We start from the raw sequence: 21,178 nt of genomic DNA on the forward strand, positions 1-21,178 counted from the left end.
ATAAGATTGTGCTTCCCATTGCCTCATATGGTATAGCTGTCGTGTTACTTCCTGGTGGAAGAACCGCACACTCCCGCTTTCACATTCCACTCAAACTTGATGAAAATTGTTCTTCCGGTTTAAGACACGTGACTAATATTTCTGAGCTACTTCAGTGAACTGATTTAATAATTTTGGACGAGGCTCCTATGCAACATCATCATGCTTTTGAATGCGTTGATCGATCCTTGAGAGATATTATGTCTGCTATTGATAAAAGTAGAGCTAAAGAGCTATTTGGTGGTATAACCATTGTTTTTGGTGGAGATTTTAGGCATATACTTCCTGTCATTCCAAAAGCGTCAAAGGCTGAAGTTTTCTTCTCTACCCTCAATAAATCCAAGCTTTGGGAATCTTGTGAAGTATTTTTATTGAAGCAAAACATGCGGCTTAATGCAGGAAATAGTGATTTGGAGAACAAAACCATTGCGGACTGTAAGATCCCGTAAGAGGGCTATTTTAAGCTAGAAGGGGGGTTGAATAGCTTAATTACCAATTTAAAAATTATTGTGGTGTTTTAAAAATATTTTATCCCTTTTCAAAACTTTACCGAGTGGTTATGCAGTTTATATGTGCGGAAAATAAAGTGCAAGGAAAGAAAATACCACATGGTGATTTTATCCTGGTTCGTGATGACGCAACCTCTAATAGATTCGCTCACCCCTACTCCAGTCCCCGAGCTCCTCTCCCGGACTCGAGATTTTCCCTTATAATAAACTCGCTCCTTTAGTAGGCGGAGAAGCCTTTACACCCTTTACAAGTATTTGTCTTGGTGCGGAACACAAGGGTCACCACCTCAAAATAAATGTAATACCTACACAACTTATCTTAGACAATAACTCCCCACTATTTCTTCAAAGTTGTTGTAGAGCCTTTGTGTGGACTTGGCTTCCTTAGCTTTTTCCGGTCTTGGATCTTAGTGATCCGGTCTTGGGTCTTTCCTCTTCTTCACGGTGCGAAGACTACTAACTCCCCGTTAGTACGTCTAGGACTTGGGTCTTAGAACGAGAATCACCTCACGTCACTTCACCTCACTACAAAACTAATAAGACAATCCACGAAACAAAACAAGTAGGAAAAGATTTGTTTTGAACTAGTCTGTTATTGTACTAGCCCACAAATAGTATAATATTCAAATAAGAATATTAAATAAAATAAGAATACTTGACTTAAGATAATAAATAGTAGTCCAAGTATTTTTATGATTACTCCTTTATAGATTAAATAGATAGGTGGAGTAATATAAAAAGTCTTTTTATATTAAGCACTTATGGCTTATGACTTCTTTAGTATTCTTCTTCTTTCGATTAATTATTTATAGATCGAAGAATACTTTAATTACAACCTCGGAGTTGTAATTTTACCTTTAAGTATATCAACTTTAAGGTTTTAAGGTATACTTGTATATTGACGATTATAAGGTCAAAGTATACTCTCTTAACTTCAAGCACGCTTATAAGATTTATGAGTCTTAGCCAAGATCCAATTAAATAAGTGCAAGTAATTGGCTTAAGATTGTGCTTTCAAAGTTTGGACAAATAATTACGAGTATTTTATAGATATCGTAGTATAACCCCACGGAACACTGAAAGATGTTAGAAGGGGCTTATACGATATGACTCATAATTGTTTATATACACGATATGTGTTAGCCAAGATCCAATTAAATAGCGTAAATTAATTGGCTAACTCGTGGATTTGATTTGTCCTTAATTTTAACGGATGATTACGAAGTAGTTTATATGGAACAAGCTATAATCCCCCGGAACACTAAAGATGTTAGAAGGGATTACACTTTTACTTCGTAATATTTTATATGTACGTTATTAGTTAGACAAGATCCATTTAAAGAGCGTTAAGTAATTGTCTAACTCGTACGCTCCGTTTTAAGATTTGACAAATTACGAAGTGTTTATATGAGACAAGTAATAATCCCCTGGAGAGCACTAAAGATTCTAGAAAGGATTACACATGAACTTCGTAATTATTTTATGAGTACGAATGAATGTTAGCCAAGATCCAATTAAAGTGCAAGAAATAATTGGCTAACTTGTACTTGTGTCAAATATAATCTCCCCTTGGAGATAAAGTACTTTTCTTATTAGATATTCTCGTTGGAATGATTTATGTGAATATCAAGTACTTATTTGAATTCCGAGTTCGAATCTAAGTTCTCCCCAAGAACTTCCTTTATAAGAAAGCTTGTATTAGAGCTTAAGATGAAGTAGAGAAGTTAAGAACAAAGCTTAAATACAAAGAACTCAAATAAGAAGCTAAAACTAACCACTTTTGGAAAACGGTCAGAAAAGTTCGCCGGAAAAATTCGCCGGAGGTTCGGCCGGATTTTGGCACTTTGGTCGAACTTGGACAGCCCTTCGGGAGTCCGGGAAGTGGTAGTCGATGAGCTCACTTGGTGGGATAAAGCTTGGTTGGGTGAAGCTAAGCTTGGGTTTCAAAAACCTTGTATATGTAAGTATATAGAAGAGAGAAAAGGTTTTTGAGAAGAAGTGTGTGTATAGAATTTGAAAGAGATGAAGAGAAGCACTTCTTGAAAAAATCCCAGCAACTTTGTGGCTCTTTAGCTTAAAGAAAATGGGTTGGGGTGGGGGTTTATTTATGGGAGGAGTTGGGTGGATTGAATAGTTGAGATTTGAGAAGGAATGAATGGTGGATGGAGTGTATCACATGGATTGATGACATGGCAAGTAGGTTGTGTTTTTTTGTAAGTGGGAAGGAAGCACAAGCTAGTATCCATTCAAATCTCAGCTGATATATATATATATTAAATATATATTTTCCTTTTCATTTAATCATTCTTTAATTACTTTAATTAAGGATTAAATACCATTAATTATGACCACCCCAAAAACTCTTAAATAAATATCATAAAACATATGATAATTACCTAAATATTATAAAATGATGTCCTGAAATTTTTGGTCAACTTTAGTCAATGGTAACTAGGTCAAACATGGTCAACCGTGGGACCAACTGCCTCGATTTTTGTGCCCGGACAAAAATTCTCTGAATGCTACGAAATTTTTATCATATTTAGAAAATATCATTTAAATGATTCATACCAAATTTCAAGTCATTCTAGCATGTGGAAGTATTTTATTTAAAAAATGAAACTGTTCTGTCAGCCTTTCTTCCGAAAAAATATCATTGGTCTTGAAATAAAGGAGATGGATCTTTTGACCAAAGTTTTGACTTGTATAGATACTTAAAATATATTTCCTAATATATAAAATATATTTGAGTGGTGGGAAATAATTTTGAGTATTTTTGAATAATTTTCTCCGAGAAATACTAATTTTACGAAACGGGAGAAAATTACTTTACGAACATACAAAATGAGTGTAAAAATGGATATTAGTACTTCAACCAAGAATATTAATAAAATTTGAGTAATAACTCTTTTGAAGGATGTAAAAAATATTTAGGAGCGAAGAGTAAAACATTTTTGATATAGCACGAGATCTCTAAATAGTATTTCTGCAATATTCCTTATTCGAGCTTGTTGCCATATTCCTGTTGCAACACAGATCTAAGAAATATCATATCTTGATATTTCTTCTTTGATCATATTGCCTTAGAGATATATTCCATAAGGATAAAAAAAAATATTTTGCAAGAATGGAATATCTCTTTTATCTGTTTAAAAGACATGATTTTGCTAGTTTGACTTTTTGACTTTGATTTGGATCAATTAAATTCATGTCCTAATGGAGAGGATCTACGTGTTCTTAATTTTATGTTTAATCGTAAAAATACCAAAATAAATAATATATCGAAGATATCCTTTCACGGACTTTAGCAAGTGGCAGCTTGCTGTCGATGATGGCAAAGAAACCAATATTTCTCCAAGTCCAGACACTAGTGAAATGTTAATAAAGATTCCTGATCAATATATCGTTCATACATCCAGAGAACCAATCCAGAAGCTTTATGAAGTGACGTACCCAGATTTTATACAAAATATCTCTTCACATGAATACCTCAAATCAAGGGCCATACTCACACCTACCAATATCGTGGTGGATGAGATTAATACAACGATACTTGAAAAAATTCCCGGCATGGTTTACACTTATCTGAGTCAGGATTCAATTGATGATGCAGGTGATGATGATAATGATTTCAGATCCGCGTTTCCAGTTGAGTATCTAAACTCTATCAATATGCCTTGCATTCCTTAGCATGAGTTAAAATTGAAGGTAGGAGTTGTCGTCATGCTTATGAGAAACTTAAACCAGATCATGAGATTATGCAATGGTACAAGAATGATTGTGAAATCCTGTAGGAAGAACAGTATTGAATGTGAGATTTTGTGTGGCTCTCATGTTGGAACGAAACATCTAATTCCTAGAATTGAGGTGATTCCAAGTGACACGAACTGGCCGTTTGAATTTAAACGCGTTCAGTTTTTGATTCAAATATGTTATGCCATGACAATTAACAAAAGTCAGGGACAATCACCTAATACATTTGGGCTTTACCTTCCTAAAGATGCTTTCTCGCACGGACACATTTATGTTTCTATATCCAGAGTGACACGACCTGAAGGCCTCCATATTCTCATAGATAGTGATGATGGTATTAGCACAGATATTACAAATAATGTAGTTTTTGAGGAAGTGTTTTACAATCTTCCAAGTGTAGACAATTGATATGACATATTAAGAACTTCTTGTAACATTTTTCTATATTTCCTTCTTAACTCTGGATTTATTGTGTTTGATATATCAATGGTGTAAGTTCAACATCTAAAATGTTACACTTTTTTTTACTGCACCAGTGTATAAATATAATATAAACAAAATATCTCCAATTATTTTGTCTACTAAAAATATGTATAATCTGTTTGATTAGGAAGATTTTCTTAATTGTTAAATATATTGTACAGATTTTATTAGGAATTGGATTACAGTTTTCCCTTTTTCTGTTGGCAAAAACCCAAATGATAAGGTTGGTTAGTTGTCATAATCACATCAAACACTTACCTTAAGAATTATCAGCAAATTAAACCGGGATATTACTCTAATTCTCATTTAAAGGAATAGATTTGCACTATCAATTTCGAGCTAAATTGTTGGCATCTCTCTAATGCCTTGCTGGTTAAATATAATTTTAACATATTTACAGGAGTTTTGTCATTTGCTAAGCATCATCCTTTTTTTCTCTCAAGATTTCAACCATTTTGTAAGATCTTCAATTCTTTAAGCGATTTATACAGTTCTTAGAATATTGAATGTATAAATATCTTACCTGCTGAGTTGTTATTAAATTTTTGAATAAAATTTTTTCTTGCTCTTCTTATAGTGATCTTTTTCAATGGAATCATTTGATCGTCTATCCAATCTCGATAAGGCAAGCACTAACTGGAAAATTAAGGTCAGGGTTACCAGGATGTGGGCTAACATGACTTTAGAGACGAACTCATTGAAAGGCTACAATCTTATTCTCCTTGACGATGATGTATGTTTTAAATTTATTCATCTTTGCGTTATTTGTTGTTAATCCTTTTTTCCAATATTATGTATTTATATCATTTAAATTATTTAAATGTAGGATAACCATGTTCATGCCTTTGCCTATCATAACATTTGGAATGGATTCAACACGGAAATTGTGGAAGGCGGTGTCTATATTTTTAACCAGTTTGTAGTTAAAGATCCGGTTGGGAACTTGAAGCCTGTGCAGTCAACGCTCTGCATCAGATTTACAGGCTCCACTACTGTGAGGACTGCTGATGATGATGGCATGATCTCTTCGCAAAAGTTTGAGTTTTTAGACCTTGTAGATTTGTTTGCAGAAGCAAATAAATGTCTTCCTCAACAGCAGCCTGAATTTGCAATAGGTCTGGTAACACACTCTTTTAACTCAATATTGTAATAATTAACTCATATAAAATAATTCTCCTACAATTATAAGACAGTCTACTTTAATTTTGTGTAAAGAAATTTTGTGTTAAACAGATATTATTGGAGTTGTGGAGGAGTATGAAGGTTTGAACAAGTTTTCTACTAGATACAGAGATAGGGACATTGTGAAGTTTAGAATATGTGATTCAAGGTAATGTGCATATGTATATTTGATCAGTAGTGTAATTACGCATATACACCGTATATTGCTAATATATTATTAACATATATGATATCTAAACCTATTTTGTAGTAATGCCCACAAAGTTACTGTTTGGGGTGATCTTGCTGTGTCGTTCAACAACAAGATGGTTGGAAATCCCAAAAAACCGATCATTGCTATTATAACAAGTACAAAAGTGACTACATTTATGAGTAAGTACTTATGCAATCAAATCTATTACACAGTTATATTTTTGCTGATTAAACAATTAACTTTATTCCCATATACAGATCTATTCAGATTGGTACATTACCATCTACTCATCTATATATAAATCTAGATGATGATTATGTGAATGATATGAGGCAGAGGTAACAAGTAAATATAGAGTTAAAATTAACTCATCGACGTTTTGCTCTATTTTTTAATTTTTTCTATATGTTTAGGTTGCTTGAGGAAGGATATATAATGAAAAGAGACAAATTATTCGAAGCTAAACAAATTGAACTGGTTCCTACATTATTTGAAAAATTGTCACTCAAAGACCTTAATGAGAATCTGACATATGATCACCTCAAGGTATTGCAATTATATAATATTCAGAAATGGTATTTTTTATATGGTTGCTTTTGTTGTTAAATATTACATTTTCATCATACCCCAGAAAAGAATTTGCTGCACCTTTAAGATCATTATGGTCGATGAGAAAACAAATTGGTGGTTTTATAGCTGTAACAAATGTCTCCACGAGGTTGAGCGCATTGGAACAGTATTCAAATGTATCCATTATCCTCGAAACATTCCCGTGTCTCCGAAGAGGTAACCTAACTATTTCAATTTGTTGGAAATATTTGTAGGCTTGATACTGTTAATTAAAGCCTAAAAAAATAGCTAACTATTTTCTCAAGGTTCCGTATCATGGTCCTTGCCGAGGATGAGACACTTGCCTGTAATATTATTTTGAATGATCGAGTTTCTAGAAGAGTTCTTGGAACAAGTGCTGCAAAGGTGGTTTCTGATTACGATAAGGTAAATAACTGTTATCCGAATACAGCTGCACCGTCACTATGTTATACCACATATGTAATCTTATTTTCTATAACTGTGTTCAGGATTCCTCCAAAGCCTTTCCAGAAGTTATTAAATCATTAGTCGGAAGACTAATTTCAGTTGAGCTCGGCCTGACAAAATCAAACGTTGTTGAGGATAACAACATCTTTTATGTTGATGATTTATATGAACCAACGATGAACACTCCAACTCCTTCTGAATCTCCAATTCTGTCCGAAGATTATTCCATCAACATGGGTTTTGAAGTGAGATTATAATGCGATTATGTTACATTTGAGTTCTCTTTAGTATTCCCTGCTGAATAATAATACTTTCATACTTTTTTATTAACGGTCTTTGCATGTATAGTACTCTGAAGGTGATGATGGTAATGGTACTCCAGGCTCTGCTAAATCTGTTACCAAAAAAATTAAGAAGGTACTGCCAATAACTAGCATCCTATGTTAGACATCCTATTTACTTATATACTAAAGTGCTTTTCGCTGACTAGGAATTGTCCTTATTCATCACTTGTTAGGTCACAAAACACTATAGAAGGGGGTTGAATATAGTGCTTATACAATCAAATCGATTTATCAACACAAGTATGTAACAGTAATGAAGTATATTCAATATAATAAACTCTATTACAATAGAACAGTTGTTCTCTCTCAGTGATAAACAATATCACTAAGAGCTGCTAGGTTACAATGTATAATGTTCTCGATAATGATATCACATATAGTGTAAACCCTAAGCTGTGTTTGTATAGTACACAGTTACAAGATATCTTCTAATTGATATGGAATATAATTCTGTGTCCTAAAATATATCAATCAGATATTATCTTCTACTAGTCTTCCAGTCTTCTAACTCTTCATGCATATCTTCTATTGTTTTAGTCATGATCCTTTCCTGTAAGTCAGCTGCTTTCCTTATCTGAAGTATTTGCACTTAAGTCCTGATATAAATCCTGACGGCCTTAAGTTCTGATATAAGTTCTGACTTCAGTAAGTTCTGATTTCTAGTAAGTCCTGATATTAAGTTCCGAAAACTAAACACAACAGATTAGACATGACATCTCAAATATATCTAACAATCTCCCCCAACTTGTAAATTATGAAAAATATACAAGTTAATAGATTTGATGATGTCAAAAATATTTAAGTACAAATGCAATAAGAGTTTAAATAAACAACTAACTACGACTTACAATCCTTGTAGCTTTTACCAATTTTACTGAGTCAATCTGAATCCAAAGTGATTCTTGGCAAAGTTTGATATCAGCTTTTCTTCTACATTCCTCAGGACTTGAGCTAGTGTATCTTTGGCTTGCTTTAATTCTTCATCTTGACTTCCAATCTGGTAGATTGTAGTCCTAAGTGCTGAGATATGATTTCTTTCTAAACCATCACCAAGTCTAATTACTCTTGGATGAGTTGAATCTTTATTATAACACAAACATTTCTCTTTCAAAATGACTTCAAGTTTAGCAGAATCCTTTTTCATTGGAATTTCACTTCTATCATCTTCAACAATGTTTGGAATGAATTCTGCAACCCTTGATCTAGAAATTCTTGCTTTATCCCTTATGGTCTTCATGATGAAATTTGACCATCTCCTAGTAATCTTAGACTTTATCTCCAAAAGATAATGAAAGAATTGAAGTTCTTTCAGAGATTTGTTCAGCACATCTGATTCTGACGTTCTATATGTTCTTCCATCTTCAAGAAACAGAATCAATTTTTCTTTGACATTACTTTTGTCATGAGCATTCAGTACCACTTGAACAGATATAACCTTATCAAGGTGTTTCTGTGTAACTTCTTCAAGAGGTTTGTCAGTCAATAAGAATGGATCTCTTGTAAGTACTTCAACTCCTGTCTTGATCTTGGCTTCTTCGGAACCTAATCCAGCTCTGTCTCTTGCTTCTCTGGCTTTCAATCCAACAGTCATGAAATCAGATAGCAGCTGGCTTTTCTTAGGATCTGATGGATTAACATTCTGCCATAGGAGTTTTCTCTTATCAGTAACTGTCAATTTGTTCAAATTAACTTGAGCTTTGTCAGAGGTTGATGTCTTGATGACTTGATCAGAATTTGTTGTTTCTTCTGTAGCTTGCTGTTCTTCATTCTGAACAACTTGAGTTGTGTCAGAGGTTGTCTTAGATTCTTCAGTTATCTTCCTTTTCTTCAGAGTTTAAACAGTTTCATCTACTGCAACAACATCATTAAATAATTGAACCAGTTTGCATACAGGTTTCATCAGGATTTGAGGAATCTTCATCTCTTGTGGCTTTGTTGGTTCATCAATCTTTCCTTTCCCTTTATCCATGTGATCAATTTGTGATTTTATCTTGGGCTTTGAAGCCTCAGTATTTAACCTTTCCTTGATCACTATGCCTTTTACCTTAGGCCTTGGAGGTTTCTTTACATCATAAGCTTTAGACTTTAGATTTGTCTTCTCAGCTGCAAATCTAGCTTCTTCCTCCTTTAAAGTCTCTAAATCCATTCCAGGATTATGCTTGAGAAATAGTTTTCTAGCAATCTCTTCATCAAGTGTCTAAATTTTAGGATCTTTATAGTAGACAGTAGTCTACTTTCCCTTTAGCTTAAGAGTTTGTAAAAACTTCTGAGAGTCTTTAGATCCTGACTGAATCAGGATATCAGAACTTGACATCAGACTTTTAGCATGCACAACATCAGAACTTGACTTCTTCTGTGTAGAAGATTTGCTAACATCAGAAATTACTTTCTGTGAAGATTTTCCTTGACCTTTTCCTTGACCTTGACTCTGACCCCTACTCTTATCAGAGTTTCCCTGGTCATCACCTTTATCATCCTTCTTCTTCAGTATTTGACTAGTTAAGTAATTGGACTTAACTACCTTCTCCCCCTTTTTGGCATCATCTGGTAGTACTCTTATCAGAGTTTCCCTGGTCATCACCTTTATCATCCTTCTTCTTCAGTATTTGACTAGTTAAGCAATTGGACTTAACTACCTTCTCCCCCTTTTTGGCATCATCTGGTAGTAGGAGAGAGAGAAGAAGTTCTACTGAAGATTGAATTTCATTCAGTTGAGCTTGTTGAGAGGCTTGATTCTTCAGGACCTCAGTAATTTGGGCCTGTTGCTTTTCTTGAACCTTCTCAATAGCTTCAACTTTCTCATGAATAGGTCTGATAAACCTCTTTTTATCTAGCTTGATCTCCATATCCAGCTTATCAGCTCTTTCCAGAAGTTTGTCAACTTTTTCATGAGTAATGGAGTGTTGACCTTGAAGGTTTTTTGTACTTAGAGCTGTGACTTTTATTTGGTGCTTGGAATCAGAGTTTGTCAACAACTCATCAGCTTTTGCAATATGCTCTGTCAGAACTTTAGAGCTTGGAATGAAATCTGATTCATTCCATTTCTTGGTCCACTCAACTCCTCTATGAGTTTCTTCCCAAGGAACGGGAGCTTCTTTTTCAACAAACTTTTGAATCAATGCCTCTTTTCCAAGAATGGGAGCATTTACTGGAGCACTGTCTCCAAAACTTGCTAGAATCTCCTCATCTTCTTATAACACCAGAGTTTGTGTAACTGAAGGAGATTCTGTAGCAGCTTCATCTAAATTCTGATCTTCATGTTCCAGATCTAGAATTAGTGTAGATGGTAACTCAGCCTGTAAGATTGGAGAAGTAACAGTAGATGGATGAGCTGCTGTTGGAGCTTCCAGATAGAGCACAGTTGGAATGTTCAGCCTATGAATGTCAATTTCAGGACTTAATCCTGAATCTTCACCTATTGTTTCTTTAATAGGAGAGACAAGAGGTGTGATCAATGTGTCTGGAACAGTGTCTTCAGCTTGAGGAAGGGCTTCAATGATAATTGGTTCAGATGAGATCAGAGATTCCTGATCCCTTTCCTCAGCTTCTTGAGTATCCTCAGAGTGAGGTTGTGCCAAATGCCTTCCTGCTCTCTGTTTCTTTGATCTCCTGGATGGTGGAGAAACATGATCTGCATCAGAATTTGCAGATCTTTTCCTCTTCTAAATTTCAGACCCTTCAGCTTCTATTTCCTTCTGAAAAATCACATTTTCAGCTTCAACTTTCAAAGGTTCTGATGCATGAACCTGGACTTGCTCCTCTTCTTCATCAGACTCATCCCTTAGTATCATTCTTCTTCTCCTTAGTGGAGATTTAGGAACATATTTTGATTTTGAAGGTTTGGGTCTTGATGTTGTAGCAGATGGTTGTTGGTGAGAGGATTGTGCTGGTTTGAAATATGTTCTGATGGTAGGTTATGGTAGAGGTTGAGAGGATGGAGCTGGTTGTGTATTGGTTGTAGGTCCTGATGGAGGTTGAGATGGTGCTACATCAGGATATATGGTACTGTATATGTGAGGATCAGCATTTACTAAGAATTGTTTAACTTATTGAGGAATTTGGAGGGGTCTTAGTACAGTCTTCTTATTATCATAGATAATAAGTCAGTGAAAGCCCTTTTGTGTAACTCAAAAGGGTCAATTGTCTCACTATAGTTTTGTGGTGTATCAGGAAAACAGAAAGTATAAATAAGTTGACAAAATCTAGCAAAATAGACTATATTGCTATCTTCTTTCATCCTATCACCAATAAACCTTAAAATAACACTTGCATAATCAAAATATGTTTGATTCAAAAGAGCATACCCGATTTTCTGACTCATTATGGGTATAGCATCAAAGTTTGAGCACTTGTTGGTGAAGGCTTTTGTAGTACAGTCAAAGAAAAAGCTCCACTCCCTCCTGATATGGGGTCTCTTCAATTGTCCCATCTTTGCCAAAGACTTTTCAAAGCCCAGACTTGCCATCATTTGTTGAAGAGCTGGCTCCTCAACTGTTCAATTAAAAGTGCAGTTTTCTGGTAGATGTAATGCCTGTCGAAAAGTTGACAAAGTCACCACATGCTCATCCTCCCCTGTTGTAAAGATAATACTTGGGGACCCATCCTTTCCACTATCATCATAAACACATGACCTCTAAAACTCCAGTATTTGCTTGCTTGAAAAAACCTGGGGTTGGGTCAGTGCATAGCCTATTTCACTTCGAGCAAGAAAGTCTTGGATGAAATGAAGTTCTAAAGGAGCCTTGTCCTTAGAAAGAATAGCCATGTAATTATTAGTAACAAACTTAGCTCCATGATAGATTATATCTTTGGGTGCCATTTCTGTAAAGAAATAAGTAAAAAAATGTGTGTCTAGAAGGTGTTTGATAAAATGCCTGTTAGAAAATAGCTTTAGAGAATATCAGAGAGAGAGAAAATAAGAGAGATTAGAGAATAAGAAAAGTAGGTAAAAGATTGTAAAATCTTTTAACTCTCTTATTTATACACCCACTAATTATAACGGTTAAATTCTGAAGCGGAACCGACATTAGACACCTGTTACGCAGTAAATAGTCAAAACAGTGGTTAGTGAGCACGGGAAATGTGCAATAATTATTGCTCACATGCTATTTTTCAAAATAAACACGCAACCCATAAACCAAATGATTATCACCGTTTTTCTCTCACATAATTATTTTCTGATAAATATGACTGTTACAGTAAAAACCACAAATAAGTCAAGTAATTAAATAATGCCACATAAGCATCAGAGTTTCCATCAGAACTTGATTATTATCAGAATTTAATGGTCATCAGAAAATGGCTTCTATACTCAAAAAGTGAATTTCGGTATCTGTGATTCTTTACACAAATACTGACTGGTTTCATCAGAATTTAATCATCAAAACTTTCATCAGGATTTGTCCTCAGAATTTATGCAAATAATACTTAACTGTTTGTCAAAAACGACTTAATCACCACAATAATTTTCATCATTCGTATGGAGTGAGAGTGTGTGCATTTGCAAATGATCAGAAAATGATTAAAGTATGATAAACTTCAGATATCTTAGAAATAAGGCATGACTCAGAAAAATGCTTAAAATCTATCTTTAATTTTGAAGTCTACTATAGAATAAATTTATTCAAGAGTCCACCTCAACTGTTTGTGCTCATTTTATGCATCTTTTGACATTCTTTTTACAGTGGCTTCTCAGTGTAAGTGAGTCACAACTGCTATTAGAATTTATGCTATTATCAGAGTATTTCTCCAATAATCAGAGAATGTGAAAAGTCATCAAGAAAAATTTATTTGCTTTTCTAATGCATATAACTTATACCAGCAATGCACTTGGATCTTCCCTTTCACATATTTACTCTAGATCTCAAAGGAGTGCCTTACTTCAATTTCTTTTCCTTTGTTTTCTTTAGATAAGTGAGGCTTAACAAGCATGTAGTTCATCCTTAAGATTTACTGACATCAGAATTTGACAGATATGAAGCAAAAATCTAGTTTGTGACTTAGTAATAAGATACACAAAGTAAATTTGACTAAGATCAAAATCAGAGTTTGCTTGTGTTATTAATTTCCACATAAACAACTAATTCATACATGGGATACACAGTTTGTTAAAGACTACTAAGTCAGCATCTAACAAATAATCCTAATTGGATTGAATAGTCACAGAACATTCAAAACACTATCAGAGTATATAGAATCACATTAGATAAAAATTAGTATTTAATATATTACAATTTAAGCACATATTACATAGAGATAAGACAATCTGTAAACACTGATCATAAAGTCTGATGTATGAGAACAAAAGCTAAACAGAATTTGAGAAAGAACCTGAAACCATTCCAAGTTCATTTACCAGTCTTGTAAAAGTAGCTTCACATAGTGGTTTTGTGAAGATATCTGCTAGTTGTTGATCTGTTGGGACAAAATGCAATTCCGCTTTACCTTCCATAACATGTTCCCTTATGAAATGGTACCTAATGCTGATGTGCTTGGTCATTGAGTGTTGAACTGAATTACCTGTCATAGCAATAGTACTTTGATTATCACTATAAATGGTTATTTTAGAAAATTTTAACCCATAGTCCAACAACTGATTCTTCATCCAAAGAATCTGTGCACAACAGTTTCCTGCATCAATATATTATGTTTCTGCAGTTGATGTAGAAATTAATTTCTATTTCTTGCTAAACCAAGAAACCAATCTGCCTCCAAGAAATTGGAAGCTTCCACTAGTGCTTTTCCTGTCTATTTTGCATCCTGCAAAATCTGCATCTGAGTAACCTATTAGCTTAAAATCTGATTCTCTAGGATACCACAATCCTAGATCAGCTGTACCCTTGAGGTACTTGAAAATTCTTTTTATAGATATTAGATGAGGTTCCCTTGGATCAACCTGAAATCTTGCACAAAGATAGGTAGCATACATGATATCAGGTCTACTTACAGTTAAATAGAGTAAAGAGCCGATCATACCTCTATAGTTAGTAATATCTACTGATGCTCCACTATCTTTATCTAACTTGGTTGCAGTGCCCATGGGAGTGGATGTAGTTGAACTGTCTTGCATTCCAATTTTCTTGAGTAAATTTCTGGTGTACTTAGATTGATTTATGAAAGTACCTTCTTCATTTTGCTTGACTTGAAGTCCCAAAAAATAGCTAAGTTCTCCCATCATACTCATTTGATATCTTGACTGCATTAGCTTTGCAAACCTTTCACAGAGTTTAGAATTTGTAGAACCAAAGATGATATCATCAATATATATCTGTACCAAAAGTAAGTCCTTTCCATGGTTTTGATAGAACAGTGTTTTATCAATTGTGCCTATGTTCAATCCAATTTCCAGAAGGAATTGAGCTAAAGTCTCATACCATGCTCTTGGAGCTTGGTTAAGGCCATAAAGTGCTTTATCAAGTCTGTAGACATGATTAGGAAATTTTAGATCTAAAAATCCTGGAGGTTGTTCAACATATAACTCTTCTTCCAATTCTCCATTGAGAAAAAATACTTTTCACATCCATTTGAAAGACTTTGAACTTTTTGTGAGCAGCATAAGCCAAAAAGATTCTTATGGCTTTTAATCTAGCAACTGGAGAAAATGTTTCATCATAGTCAATACCCTCCTATTGAGAGTAACCTTTAGCAACCAGCCTTGCTTTGTTTCTTGTAATTATTCCATCACTGTCAGTTTTGTTTCTGAACACCCATTTTGTGCCAACAATTGATCTGTTCTTTGGTCTTGGCACTAAGCTCCAGACTTTATTTCTTTCAAATTCATTTAACTCTTCCTGCATTGCTTGTACCCAATCAGCATCTTGAAGAGCTTCTTCCACTTTCTTTGGTTCAGTCTGAGATAGAAAGGAATGATAGAGACATTCATTTGATGTTGTTGTTCTGGTTCTGACACCTGTTTCAGGATCTCCAATTATTAAGTCAGGTGTGGGTGATTTGGTCCACTTCCTTGCATATGAAAGTTGATCTCTAGAACTGGATCCTCCCCCATGATCCATGCTGTCTCCATCAGCATTTTCTGATGCTCCCCCTGAAGTTATGCTCTCTGAAATTTCAGAATTTGAGTTGGATCCTTCAGAAATTGAAGAATCAGAGTTTCCAGAATTATCAGAATTTGGCTCATCAGAACTTGATGAATTAGAACTTGAAGAACCAGTGACAGGTTCTGATGCTTCTTGAGAATCTTGAGATGTGGTAGGTTCATCAGCTTGCTCCCCCTGAACAGGTGCATTTTCCCTTTGAGTAGTTACCACAGTTTCATTGACATCAGAACTTAACCCGTCAGAACTTACATGATCAGGATTTAAGTCATCAGAATTTACAGAATCAGAATTTAAATCTTCATTTTTAAATCTCAGCTGATCATGATCATTGAAATCTTCAAGTCCAGTAATCTTTTTATCATCAAAAGATACATTGATAGATTCCATGATAACCCTTGTTCTAAAATTGTAGACTCTAAAGGCTTTTATGGAAAGTGGATATCCAACAAAAATTCCTTCATCGGCTTTTAGATCATATTTTGACAGCTGTTCAGGATGAGTTTTAAGAACAAAACACTTGCATCCAAATACATAAAATAATTTCAGATTTGGCTTCTTTTTCTTCACCATCTCATATGTTATTTTTCCATGCTTGTTTATGAGTGTAGAATTCTGTGTACAATAAGCAGTCTACACAGTTTCAGCCCAAAAGTAGGTTGGCAGCTTTGCTTTACCAAGCATAGTTCATGCAGCTTCAATGAGAGTCCTGTTCTTTCTTTCTACAACTCCATTTTATTGTGGAGTTCCAGGTGCAGAAAATTCCTGCTTTATTTCATGCTCTTTGCAGAACTCTTTCATGATTGAATTCTTAAACTCAGTGTCATTATCACTTCTTATTATTTTAACAGATTCTTTGACTAACTTATCCAGCTGTCTGACATGATCAGTTAGAGTAGAGGCAGTTTCATTCTTCTTGTGCAAGAAATACATCCAAATGTATCTTGTGAACTCATCCACTATAACCATAGAATGTTTCTTCTTTGCAATTGACATGACATTGACTAGACCAAATAGATCAACATGCGGTAAGTGATAAGGCTCAAGAATTGAGGATTCAGTTTTGCTCCTGAATGAAGATTTTCTTTGTTTTGCCTTTTGACATGAATCACAAAGGCCATCAGGAGCAAATACTGATTTTGGCAGTCCTCTCACAAGATCTTTCTTTACTAACTCATTTATGTTGTTGAAATTTAAATGAGAGAGTCTCTTGTGCCAATTCCAGCTTTCTTCAATTGATTCTCTACTTAACAGACAGATTGCAGAACCATCAGAATTTGTTGAAAGTCTAGCTTCATATATGTTACCATGCCTGTAACCTTTCAGAACCACTTTGCCTGTAGAATTACTTACAACCTCACATTGTTCTTCAAAGAAATCCATATGATAACCTCAGTCACAGATTTAACTCACACTTAGCAGGTTGTGTTTAAGTCCTGAGATAAGAGCTACTGTTTCAATGACGACATTCCCAAGATTGATATTGCCATATCCCAGAGTTTTTTCCATGTTGCCATCTCCATAAGAAACTCCTGGGCCAGCTTTCTCCATAAAGTCTAATAGCAGGGCTTTATTTCCAGTCATATGTCCTGAACATCCACTGTCAAGAACCAAGATGTTTTTCCTGTTGCCCTGCAATCACAAATACCACTATTGGTTAGTTTTAAGGACCCAGACTTGCTTGGATCCTTTGGCCTTTTTTAGTTTATTAACATTTGCAGCAGATTTAGTTTCAAAGTTTATGCTAATATTCTGTTTATCAGACTTTATATCACACTTTGTATCAGACTTTACACTGGAAGGAATTACACTAACTTTCTTTAAAGAAGGTTTTATTTGATAATAATCATAGCACAAACTATGATATTCCTTACAAGTATAAATTGAATGGCATAAACTACCACAATGAAAACAAGGATTTTGTGGTTTAAACCTAACAGACTGACTCTTAACTCCTGATCTAGGAGGAAAAGAGTTTATATCTTTATTTTTCCTGCAAAAAGAAGCAAGATGGTTAGAGTTTCCACAGTTATAACATCTCTTTCTAGGAGCATTAGGAATAGGCATATAATTATTGCTTTTATTCACATCTTCCTTTCCATTCTTATTTTTCCTAGCTTCCTTTACCTTCTTCACATTTCTAATCTCTTTCAGCTTATGTTTAAGCTGCTTCTTAGTCATTAAATTAACTGAAGCTGGTTTGTCCTATTTTAATTTGTCAGAAGTTGACTTTTCTTTGACTTCTGTTCTAGAATCTTTCATCTTTTCAGAATCAGACATTACAGTTTTTGCTACAAACTTAACATGATTAACTTTAGGCTTTTTAGCTTTCTTGGTAAAGTTTGGTTTAGATGACACATTTTCCTTTTCTACTTTATCATCTTCATAACCTAAGCCCTCTTTCCAGTTTCCACTACTTAGTATATTCTGAGTTGTTCTGCCAGATTTAGTCCAAGTTTTGATGATTTCTCTTTCCTTTTCTAATTCAGAATTAAGAGATTTATTCAGTTTTAGCACTTCATCTCTAACATACAAAGCATCATCTCTTTCTTTCTGAGTTTGGTGGAACATAACTAACTCTTTTTCTAAATAGTCATTTCTGTTTCTAAGAGCAAGACTTTCAGATGTTAATCTTTCATTTGTTAAAGTCTGATCTCTAAACCTAATGAACATAGTTTTAAGATATAATCTCAACTCAGTAATACCATCAGTATGAAAAGCAAAAGTTATTTGAGGTACCTTCAATTCAGCAGTTTCAGGATTGCTATCAACATTTGCCAGCAAGGCATAGTTCACCTCATCTTCAGAATCTGAAGTGTCTGTCCAGCTTTTCTTCTTTGTGACAAGTACCTTGCCTTTATCACTTTTTCCTTTCTTGCATTCAGGAGATATGTGGCCTCTTTCACCACAATTGTAGCATTTGACATTTGAGTTGTCTCCTCTGTTAGACTTTCCTCCTTTGCCTTCAGACTTTCTGAACCCTTTCTTATCAGAACTTTCACCTTTCCTGGAAAACTTCTTGCCCTTTCTAAATTTCTTGTAGGCTATCTTTGTGATACCCTTCATCATAAGAGCACACAGTTGCATGATCTCTGCATCAACATCCACTTCAGATAAACTTTCAGTTTCTGAATCATCATTATCAGAATCTGATGATTCTGAATCAGACTTTATGATGAGAGCCTTTCCTTTGCCCCTCTTTGAGACAACCACTTTAGGAGATTCCTTCTCATCTTTAAGAGCAACTGTCCTTGACTTTCTTCCATGCCTCTTGCTCCTTTGATCCATCTCAAGTTCATGAGTCTTGAGCATACCATAAATTTCATCAAGAGTAGTTTCAGTAAGGTCATAGTTGTCTCTTATGGTATTAGACTTCAAATCCCATTTTTCAGGAAGAGCTAAAAGGAATTTTAGATTTGAATCTTCAAGATCATATTTCTTGTCCACCAGTGATAGATCATTCAAGAGTTTGGAAAACCTGTCATATAAATCAGTTAATGACTCATCAGCTTTTGAGTCAAAGTGCTCATACTCTTGAGTGAGTATAGTCTTCCTGTTTTTTTTGATTCCATCAATTCCCCGGCATCTTGTCTCCAAAGCATCCCATACCTCCTTTGCAGTCTTGCATCCAATTACCATGTTTGACATGACATTATCAATTGCAATATGCAGCAAATGCCTTACCCTTGCATCCTTGGCAATAGATGAGATATCTTCAGGTGTGTATTCACCTTTCTCCTTTGGTATGGTCTTTGCTGGTTGATCAGCAACTGCAACAGAGAGCTTGGTAGGCTTATATGGTCCTTCATTAATTCTATCAAGGTATTCTGGATCTGTAGCTTCCAGAAACATAGCCATCTTCACTTTCCATATAGGATACTCAGATGGTCTTAGTATGGGAACCCTAATAGTCTCATATCGACTGTGGGTTTGAGTGTTTGGAGTATCTTGAGTTTTGGTGCGCTTAGTTGGAGTTTGTGTTTCTTCAGACATGATTGATTGTTTGGATCTTACTGTATGTGTGTTAACAGAAAGGCTCTGATACCACTTGTTAGGTCACACAACACTATAGAAGGGGGTTGAATATAGTGTTTATACAATCAAATCGATTTATCAACACAAGTATATAACATTAATCAAGTATATTCAATATAATAAACTCTGTTACAATAGAACAGTTGTTCTCTCTCAGTGATGAACAATATCACTAAGAGCTGCTAGGTTACAATGTATAATGTTCTTGATAATGATAACACATATAGTCTAAACCCTAAGCTGTATTTATATAGTACACAGTTTCAAGATATCTTCTAATTGATATGGAATATAATTCTGTCTCCTAAAATATATCAATCAGATATTATCTTTTACAAGTCTTCCAGTCTTCTAACTCTTCATGCATATCTTCTATTGTTTTAGTCACAATCCTTTCCTGTATGTCAACTGCTTTCCTTATCTGAAGTATCCGTACTTAAGTCCTGATATAAATCCGGACGGCCTTAAGTTCTGATATAAGTTCTGACTTCAGTAAGTTTTGATTTCCAGGAAGTCCTGATATTAAGTTCTGAAAACTAAATACAACAGATTAGACATGACATCTCAAATATATCTAACATCACTCTAAAACTATGTCCACATAATTTAATTAATGAATATGTCACTTTTGCTTGCAGGATGGTTGATAGCATGCTTCAACTTTGAGTATTTTCTAGAGCTTTCATCTTGCTTATGGCTAAATTATTTTTTACAGTTATTGTCCACGTGACATTATTTGCAACTTCAATTGTATAACAATGTTTTTACCCTGTTTTCAATATTTGTTATCTATGTATTTGATTTTTAATCCTTCATAACTGTGATCAGCGTCATCACACATAAATAAAAGTTTGGTTTACAATATTTAAATATTACCTTGATCATCTACGTTTAATGAAGCATGGTTGAAGCACTACTTTTATTAAAAAGTAGTACTTATTTATCAAGGACCCTGTCGTACACCATTTAATTTGACATTCAATGTCGTTTATGGACATAAGATTTTATAATGGAAAGAAATGTTTAATTTTAAATTGTATAGCGAAAAGATCATTTTTTCAAGAGAAGACAAGTTCTTAAATTTGACTCAAAACATTCATGATGAGCAACCTTAAATTCAAAATAAAGTGTCATACTATATGTTTTAAATTCCCCACATTGTTCAAAATTAAAATTTACCAAATGTAACTACTTGCCATCTCATTATACAAGTTTCCACGATGTTTCCCATGAATAACCTCAAAATATGCTCCTTAATTTTGACATGAATCAATACCTTAATTATGGCAATCCTGATTCACACATTGCTTTATTTAGGAATATGATATAATATGCGTATTGTTTGTGATTTGCAGAGTATACCACAACCTCTAAAAATTATCCTAACTGCCTACAATTAAGATGACAATATCTTCTTTTAAAATTGGTGTTATTGAATATCTTTACCATTTTCAAAATCGATCCTATTCTACTTAGACGGTACTATATATTCAGTAACTTTCATAGTTGTTCTACACTAAAATTGTTGAAGAACATACAGGTTTGTAC

At 34.4% G+C, this 21,178-nt stretch overlaps 1 protein-coding gene across 1 annotated transcript; it reads left to right on the plus strand.

Annotated features, from left to right (window-relative positions):
* Positions 1-239: 239 nt before the first annotated feature.
* LOC141695753 (uncharacterized) lies at positions 240-4,709 on the plus strand. Its single transcript, XM_074499974.1, has 2 exons — positions 240-484; positions 4,343-4,709. Exons 1-2 carry the CDS (start codon positions 240-242, stop codon positions 4,707-4,709), a joined length of 612 nt encoding a protein of 203 aa, XP_074356075.1.
* The last annotated feature ends 16,469 nt before the right edge of the window (positions 4,710-21,178 follow it).

This window comes from Apium graveolens, chromosome 11 (genome assembly GCF_009905375.1).
Source record: "Apium graveolens cultivar Ventura chromosome 11, ASM990537v1, whole genome shotgun sequence".
Classification (NCBI taxonomy): Eukaryota; Viridiplantae; Streptophyta; class Magnoliopsida; order Apiales; family Apiaceae; genus Apium; species Apium graveolens.